The sequence below is a fragment of the Panicum virgatum genome, chromosome 5K (genome assembly GCF_016808335.1).
Source record: "Panicum virgatum strain AP13 chromosome 5K, P.virgatum_v5, whole genome shotgun sequence".
Classification (NCBI taxonomy): domain Eukaryota; kingdom Viridiplantae; phylum Streptophyta; class Magnoliopsida; order Poales; family Poaceae; genus Panicum; species Panicum virgatum.
Window position 1 is genome coordinate 11,702,359 of NC_053140.1, and position 9,106 is coordinate 11,711,464.

Sequence of the window (9,106 nt, forward strand, 5' to 3'; positions counted from 1 at the left end):
TTTGAAAACTAGCAAGATCGAAATGTGTGACGATGATTTTCTTGCGCATTTTTGAATGCTTATGTGTTGCTAGGTGAAATACTGATTGTGTTATTTATTTTGTTTTTGAAAAAACTCGAGTTTTTCATATATTTATATATTTTTATTAGGAAAAATCCAGTTTACTCCCTTGAATTATCCCTTAAGTCCGATTTTTAACCTTCAACTACAAAACAGAATAACAGAGAACATCCAACTATCAAAACCGACCAGGTTTGGGCCTTGGGTGGTTTCAAAGGTTGGCTTTTCATTTTGTGAAAATTAAAAATATTTAAATTAATTTTAAAAATTTACTGAAAAATATGAAATTATTTTCAAAAAATATAACTTATCTATTGGCACTCTACTCATAGTTATTTGGGTCAATCTTTTCCCATATTTGTAGTATTTATTTGCTCATAGTTATATCTATTATTTTTTAATAAATAAGATTTAAATAGATCAATAATAGCTAGGCTAAACTTTCAGGCAAAAAATTGGTACCCATTTCATATTTTTCTGCTTTAAAAGGAATCAGTTTTGTTTTTTAGATGATCTAAGTAAATATTTTATTTTTTTAAAAGAATACAAAACCACCTTTGAAACTACCCTAAGGGCCAAACTTATCTGATTAGTTTTGACAGTTGGATGGTCCTCATTATCCGATTTTATAGTTGAAGATTAAAAATTGGACTTTTGTGATAGTTCGAGGGTGTAAAGTGAACTTTTCCTTTTTCATTACACCTAGTGGATCTGTACATGTTTGACAGGAAAACGTAGAATTTTGACTTAAATAGGCATAATAGTAATATGAAATGGTTTACAAATGATTGGGCTTATAATATAAGATGAACACAATGTTCTCCATCAGGCCTGCAGCTTATTACAAGAGAGAATCCCTACCAACTCATTCTGCAGGTCACACTTAACCGACGATCGTATCACAAGCAAACGAAGAAACAGCAGAATAATCCAACCAACCAATGCCTACCAATATCATCATCATCAACGACTGATGGACAGACCAAAACTTATTTCTCCTGGCCGGGTCCGATCCTCAGCTCTTCTTGGGCGCGAACTTGGCCTTGATCTTGTCCACCTCCTCGGCGCCGATCTGGAACGCCTTGGCGAGCACCTCGTCGGGCACCTCGGGCGAGGCCCCGAAGAGCGTCATGGCGATGGACTGCGTGCCGGGGAGCTGGCTGTTGAAGGCCGAGATGACGGCGGCGGGCTCGTCGCCGGCGTTCCTCTGGAAGTGCACGAGCCCCCGCGGGAAGGCGAAGACGTCGCCCTGGGCGATGGTCTTGGCGACGAGCTTGTTGGCGGTGGTGAGGAAGCCCACGTCGAGGGTGCCGTAGAGGACGAAGACGAGCTCGGTGGCGCGCGGGTGCGTGTGCGGCGGGTTGAGCCCGCCGGGGGCGTAGTCGATGCGGGCGAGCGAGACGCCCAGGGTGTTGAGCCCCGGCACCTTCTCGACGTTGGCGCCCGTGACCACGGAGCCCACGGAGCTGGCGTTGGTGGCGCCCGGCTTGGCCAGCACGCCGGAGAAGAAGTCGTCGGCGGTGGCGTTCGCCTTGCACGGGAACCCGTTCACCTTCACTTCTGCACCACAAATGCAAACGCAAACGCCGGCGTGTCGTCAGGGCCTCGCCGTGGAGGTTGTGGTCGCATCGCATTCAGTGTGCAGGATGCCGGCCGGGGGAGCAGCAGCGGCAGAAATGGGCACATGGTGTGTGTGGAGGTCCCATGCCATGCCATGCCATCGGCCATCGCCATTGAGTGTTCAGTGGTAGAAGACACCCGGAGGACGACGATCTGGCGGAGGCGGCCACACAGGTTCAGTGGATGGCGGCACGTGGAAACATGGATCTGCTAGTTGTGTGGCCGTATGCAAGAACCAGTTTGCTCGTGTAGGGTTGTGAGTAACATCTAGTCTAGTAAAAAAAATGATCTGCAGGTCGCGAATCAGTCCACTTGAAAGATCATGAATTTTTTAACTGAAAGGTGTTTTCAAAAAAGAAGGTGTCGCCACAAAAGCGGCGAATCTCTTAAAAACAGCATTGGAGCTTTATGTTCTTTTTTTTTCTTGAAATGGGAGCTTTATGCTCCTTTACTAGTTCAGAAAACGATATTGGAACTGAGAATCAATCCATTACTCTGTAGTCTGTACCCTCCCTGGACCGTTGGTGCTGAATTTTCTCGCGCTAACCACCACCAAAACTTGGATTCTATCCTACGCCAAAGCATCACCGCGAATTCAGCAAAATTCAGCAAAATCCGGCTTCTGTTTTGGGCTCTGACAAAACAAAATCAATCCATTTCAGCATGCTACGAACTTCATGTCGACGACACGGGGTCCGTATCGGTAGCATGTGGCTATATATTTGATTTTTCTTTTGGATGGATTTTGATTCTACACGACGAAGCAAGGGGAAACAATAATGGAGTTGCTCTCATGCCTTCTGTGGCTCTGTCCCTGAAGATCTAGACGGGAGATATATATATGGTCGCGGCACACTGAACAGCTACGCGAACAATCCTGCAAAATCTTTGGCTTAGCGCAAAGATGTAGCTGCAGGGTGATGGTCAGGCCTCTGGAGCTTACCGGAGTTGAGGTCGGCGACGCAGAGGTCCTGGAGGTAGTCCGGGTCGCCGGCGAGCGCCGGCGGCGCGGCGGCAAGGACTACAAGCGCCACCGCGACCGCCGCTCCAAGAAACCGGGGAGAGGAAGCCCGGGCCATTGTACGGTCGTGCGCCGCCGCTCGCTCGCTCGCTCACAGGCGGACGGTGGTCGCCGGCTGGCCGGATGCTGCTGGGTTGGGCAGGCAGAGCGCGGAGCCCGCTACTTATAGCGCCGGTGCTGGGGACTCGGGGAGCGAGCCGGGGAGGAAAGAAAAAGATTTAGCTGGATGCGGAGCCCCGGCCCGGCCGGCGTCAATGCGAGCTGCGTGTGCCCGCGTCGCAAGTGCTTTCAGCTCAAGCAAAGCGACATGGAGGTGAGGTGAGGTGGTGTGTGCGGCTCAGGCGGTTGGTGGCTCGTCACCAGGGCCCCCCGGGCACGCAGATCGGGTCGCTCGTGGACTCACCACCGTAACTACTGCTCACTCCATTCCAAATTACTGTACAGATTATTTGACTTTTTTTAATCAAATTTGACCAGTCCTCTTATTAAAAAAATTTGTGTAAGTATAGTTAAATTTTAAGTCATTCTCGAAGAACTCATACATGTGATCGACAAGACAAAAGAGAAAAAAACACTAAACTTTTGAGGCCTGTACGCGATGCAAAGGGTTCTAGGATTCAGTCCGAATTGACCGAAATTCACCCATGTCGGAAGAGTCCGAAACGAATTCAATGCTTCAGAATTCGAATATTTCCAGGAATATATCCGAAAACCAATCGAAATTGATCGAAATTCGCCCAATTAGGTTGGGACGGATTTTTTTTCAGAAATTCAATCCCAAAACCCTCAAGCAAGTGGAGACTGAGTAGCAGCTAATCGAGCAGGTGTGCGTGATCACGCCGCGTGCTGTTCCATCGATTGATTTACGGCAACTGTAAACGTCAGGCATCGGGAATTCAGAATAGGCGGCTGTGGGGTCATGTTGAAAGGAAAGGACCGGTTTTCTGGGTGTGTTTAGTTCCCCCAACTCCTTCAATTTTTTCAAATTTTCCATCACATCGAAATCACATTGAAACATTAAATATAGCAAATGACCCATGCATGGAGTACTAAATGTAGGTAAATAAAAAAACTAATTATATAGTTTTGATGTATATTGCAAGACGAATTTTTTGAACCTAGTAAGCCTATGGTAAGACAATATTTACCGCATACAAACAAAAAGTGCTACAATATTTTTCGCAAACACTTTTCGCATTCTTTTTACAACTAAACACAACCTCTCTGTCTTAGATTCTTAACTGGCGTGCAAGCACCCGTGCTCACAAAGCTAAGGAGAGGGTGCTGGCTGGACTGTCCTGTTCTGACATTACACCTTGGGTGTGTTTGGATCTCCAAACTTCTCCAAATTTTCCATCACATCGAAATCACATCGAAACATTAAATATAGCAAGTAATTTATGCATGGAGTATTAAATGTAGGTAAATAAAAAAACTAATTGCATAGTTTTGATGTACGTTGCGAGACGAATCTTTCGAGACTATTTAGATCATGATAGGACAATATTCAGCACAAACAAACGAAAAATGTTACAGTATGCTACAGTGTTTTTTCATGTGAACTAAACACAGTCTTCTTTTTCTTCAGAAAAAAAATGCAGTGAGGATCTCGAAGCAATCTCTGTTTGACTGCAGGTATAAGAATTGGATACTAGTACAGTGCAGCTAGATGGATCATCAGCTCATAACTATGCATGCATGTCCTGACGCTGCCACGTACACAGCCGTCCTCTAGTTTCCACTTCACTTCAGTAGTTGGAGGACTGCCCATAGAGCAGTTGGGAAGTCACTCGTCACTGGTCTGCTACTCTGCTTTATGGCTGGGCACAGCGAAGCTTTACGCTCCTACTAGAAAATGCTGAAGAGCATTGAGGACTAAGGTGAGAGACTGAAAAGGCGATCAGAGGGGGTGAATGGGAGCCGATAAAAATTTTATCACAATCTGAAGCTCGGCTTAATACTCCAAGTACACACCCAATCCTAGAATTCTAGGTGAAGTGTAGAGTAGCTATAGAGGAGCTACACTAATATAAAACAACCCTAGGACAAACGAGAAGTAGCGCGGAAGCAAACAACGAGAAGAAGCAGCTGAAACAATGCACGGTATCCGCAACGGTTGAACCGACGTGCAAAAGGGGCACCTCGTCGGTTTAACCGATGCGCAGAGCCTGCAGCAGTAAAAATCTAGCACCGGTTGAACCGATGCAGAGACTTAAGAAGCGTCGCATCAACCGACATTTCAACACCGGATGATCCGATAAATTCAAATCCAATCGCCGGTGCAGTTGTCCAGAGGGACTGCAAAACGACTTAGTGGTCACCGGTTAAACCGACGCGCATAGGGAGCACATTGTCGGTTTAACCGACGCGCAAAGTAGCACAAAACACAGAACCACTCACCGGTTAAACCGATGAGGGACAAAAAGAACTCGTCGGTGCAACGGCTCAACAACAAAACCCTAAAGTACCAAGATCCTACACACCGGTTGATCTGACGCGGACAACTTCAAAGCGTCGGTTCATCCGTGAAGCGCCCCGACCCCAAAGATCGAGGCTAAACCATGTATTAATAACCGAAGCAAGTCTCCGATACAATACATGTTACATCAAGTGGAGTCCAAAGTCATACAGAGCTTTATTCAACCCGTACACGAGGAGTAAAGTGACAACACAAAGCTACCGCAAATATCCACAGGATAACGAGTAGCATAACGACATGCAAGACTAGCCCTTCGTCCATCATGGCTCCACTCGATCAGCTTGGGTGCGGACATGAGTTACTCGTAATCTTCAGGCACAAAGTCAGGATCCTCTGAAAAAATAATCAACAAGGGTTGAGTACGAAAGTACTCAGCAAGTCCCACCTCACCCTTACGGGGAGGGAGTTATAGATTAATACGCAAATGTCCATTAATTAACCAGAATAAATAACAAATGTAGTATTAAAGATAACCCAAACAGTCATCCATCTCAGGGGCTACGTGGCTCAACTAGTTGAGATGTTCACACCGTAACCTGTCCAAACCGAGGACACGGACTATTCGAATGGATTATACACTCTGCAGAGGTTGTACGCTTTACCCACACGCACTTCACCGTCCGGAGACGGCTCCGTCATTGCCGACACCCAGCCGTGGCTCAACCCCGACTAGTCGCCCACAAACCCTCGGGGTCTTGACCAATCCAGGTATCACCCCAAAATATATCCACCCCGAACGACTACCAGGTTAGCCAGTGGGATTAGACTAAGGTTTGCCCATACAAACTCATGTGGTCGTACTGAAAGTAGGTTAGGTGAGATGGCACCATAACACACGGTCCTTAAGATTCATCAGGGCAGCCAACAACCATGACCAACCAAACCCGAGATGTCACCACGACAGAGCTCGGTCGCAAGTCTACCACCACGGTAGCGCATGCACCAACACATCCCATACTGCCCTGACCTCATTACCAACCCCGTTTCATCATTTAACAAGATCTGATAACATGCAGGTCTGGCAGTAAATCAACATGCAACATGGCTTCATTCAGTGGTTTCTCTCATTCTCTAAGTGTTTCATCTCATGTCATCCCTATGTCTACCAAGTTTTATTTAACCTCACTTAGGATCAATCATGGTCAACGTAAAGGATCGATGAGACTTGCCTTCGCTTACGTACGCGGCGGCGGCGGCGATCTCCTAATCTCCCGGCTCCTCTGGTTTCTCTCCTGGAATCGGTTCTACTTCGTCATATGCGGCGGAAACACACAACCGACAAACAGCATAAGCAAGCATAAACATAAAATTAAATGAGCTCGAATTGGAAACGATTTAAGATATGGGGATAAGAATAATATTTTTGGGAGATTTTCTAATGGCATGGCAAAAACTATGTTAGAAATGTGTGGTAAAGTCTCAGGTCGATCGGAGATTGTTTGGCGCATGAAATGATAGGTTACAACGAGGTTTATGGGTTGAACAAGGGGTCAGGGACCTATTTGTAATTATTCTCAAGAAGGCAGGGGCTAGATTATAATTTTTGGAAATATTTGGACTACTCTGGAAAGGGGTAGGGGCCTTTCTGGAATTATTTTATAGGGTGGAGGGACTAATTTTCTAATAAATTAAAAGAGAGGGTTTTCTTTGCAAAATGATTAAAGAAGGGGGGACTCTTTACTAAATGGGCAGAAAAGGAGGGGGCTGGGGGCAAAATCGCCCCCTTTCTTCCTCCTCTCGCCAGGAACAGAGGAGGGCAGGGGAGGGGGCGGCGCTCCTGGCGCCGGCAGCCCAGGGTGCGGGAGCGGCCGGGGAGGAGGGGAAAAGGGAGAGGAGAGTGAGGGGGTTTGATTCCCCACCTTGGCTCGGGCTGGGGTGGAGCGAGGGGGTCGGCCCACGGCGGCGGGCGGCAATGGCCGCGGCGGCTCTGGGTGGCGGTGCTGCAAGGTCAGGAAGGAGGCGTGCGGGGCTGGGCGGGTTCGTGGAGGAGCGGAGATGCGCGAAGTGCCTATTTATAGGCGTGGCGAGGCGGTGGAGAGGGCGAGGCGGTTGTTGCGGCCGGCGAGCGGCGCGGCGAGCCTTTAATGGCATTCGGCCGCGTTCGCGTGTCGCGGAGCGGTGCACGGGCGGCGAGGCGGCGCAGGGGTGATGGGACACGAGCGACAACAGTGGTTGACAGTGGGCGGCGCGGCGAGCAGTGTCGCGCGTGGGCGTGCACAGGGGCGGCGCACGTGGGCGGGGCCGGGAGCAGCGGTGAGCGGTACGGCGGGGGCGCGCGTCGTGTGGCGCGCGCGTGCGGGCGCGCATGGAGCACGTGGGCGAGCGGCCGCAGCGTGGCGTCGCGGCTCGGCGCACCGAGCACCGTGTGCGTGCGCGCGCGCGTGCGCACGGGCGGCCAGAGGCGGCGCGGCGAGTTGGCCGCTCTGCAGCACACGGGAGAGGGGAAGGGGAGACGGGCCGGGCTACGCGTGCGGGTGCGCGTGAGGGGCGGCGGGGCTTGGAGAGCCAGGGGCCGGACGGCGCGGGCCGATTGTGAACGCGGGCCGAGCGGCGCCCGTGCGGGAGCGGGGCAGAGGAGGGAGAGAGGAGAAGGGAGGAGGAGGGAAAGAGAAAAAAAGAAAAGAAAAGGGGAAAAGGAAAAGAAATGGAAGGGAGAGAGAGAAAGAAAGAGAGAAAGGGAGAGATGTGCCGGTGCCGATCGCGGCGAGTGGTCGCGCGTGGCCGACAGGCAGCCGGGCGGCGCGGGATGAGAGGGAGGGTACGGGCGGCGGAAAAAGATGGGGGAACGATTGAAATCGGACATCAAGGCGGCGGAAACTCTGGGAGGTGATTAGGGTTAATTGGGCTCAACGATGAAAAAGTTTTGAAAAGAAATATTTTAGCGCGTGATTTGATTTGGTAAATTTTTGGGATGTTACAATCCGGTGCTAGGAAGGACAGAGTCCAGAAACCCTTTTTCAGCCTGCGACCTTTGGAATCTTCGATGATAGGAAGATCAAAACAAGTTCAAAGGAGCTCAAATTTTGCAGCCATGATCACAATGGACTTGTGAACATGTCCACGGAAGGAATCGATAAATCACTCCATAGCTTGGGAGGAATCGAAGAATTACGAGCAAGAACGGGGGTTTTCTCTAGAGCGCCATGAACTTCGATTCGAGTGGACTCGTGATTCCAGGAGTTGTGGCACTAGGCTAGATGTATTAGAGTCACTTTGAAGAGTCACGAAATCATCAAGAACCAATCAACTCGTGCTCATGAATCGACAAAGGAAAATCGAATTTCAAACAAACAAGGCTCAAGATGAACGAAATCGAAGTGGATTCAAAACCCCGGAGGGCACAAGGAGGGAAGGGCCTCCTTTCCCTATCAATTCACGTACAAAGTCTTCACAAATCCATGGCTAAAATCCCTAACTCTAGAGAGGAGGGGAGAGGGACAGGGAGGAGAGGGGTGCCAGGCTCAGGGAGAGGAGGGCGGCTGTTTCTTCTCGCACACCCGAGAGGAGAGGGAGAGGGGGTATTTAACCCCAACAACTCTCAACCCAAAAGACTAAACTACCCCTAGAGCTGAAAATAACCTAGAAGGCCCGTAGGGGCAAGACCGGAAAAGATACATGGACTCATCCGACGGCCGAGGTTCTTTCTTCGAATCAAAGTCTTCTCCGCGATGCCGCCACGTAGATGAATATCCGGTCCGCGGTTTTGGAGGGTCCGCGAAACCCGGTGAGTTGGCCGGTTTTGTGAAAACCTACAAAACTCCACGCACGGGAAGATTCCTGCCTCCACGCCGTGGCCCTGGACGCCGTTGCCGCCTCAGCCTTCTGACGGCCCAACACGCCGCTCGACGCCCGTCACCTCCTCGCCCGCAGCGAGGCCCTAGACGCCGTCGACGCCCGTCGTCTCCGTCAGTCCCGAGACCGACGCC

At 49.8% G+C, this 9,106-nt stretch overlaps 1 protein-coding gene across 2 annotated transcripts; it reads right to left on the reverse strand.

The window, feature by feature from the left end:
* Window positions 1-780: 780 nt before the first annotated feature.
* LOC120706344 (germin-like protein 5-1) lies at window positions 781-2,961 on the reverse strand. 2 transcript variants are annotated; one of them, XM_039990959.1, is made up of 2 exons: window positions 2,624-2,961; window positions 781-1,620 (listed from the first exon to the last, which is right to left on the reverse strand). In XM_039990959.1, the coding sequence occupies exons 1-2, from the start codon at window positions 2,757-2,759 to the stop codon at window positions 1,076-1,078; spliced, it is 681 nt and encodes a 226-aa protein (XP_039846893.1). In that variant the 5' UTR covers window positions 2,760-2,961; the 3' UTR covers window positions 781-1,075. The 2 variants fall into 2 exon arrangements, with proteins under 2 accessions (XP_039846893.1, XP_039846894.1); XM_039990960.1 differs by having other exon boundaries at window positions 781-1,617; window positions 2,624-2,926.
* Between the last annotated feature and the right edge of the window lie 6,145 nt (window positions 2,962-9,106).

What these genes read in the sequence shown, in the direction of transcription:
- LOC120706344 (XM_039990959.1), bottom strand. Translation starts at nt 2,759, where the DNA reads ATGGCCCGGGCTTCCTCTCCCCGGTTTCTTGGAGCGGCGGTCGCGGTG. An exon ending in CGTCGCCGACCTCAACTCCG is followed by an intron (nt 1,621 to 2,623) that starts GTAAGCTCCAGA and finishes TTTGTGGTGCAG; the next exon opens with AAGTGAAGGTGAACGGGTTC.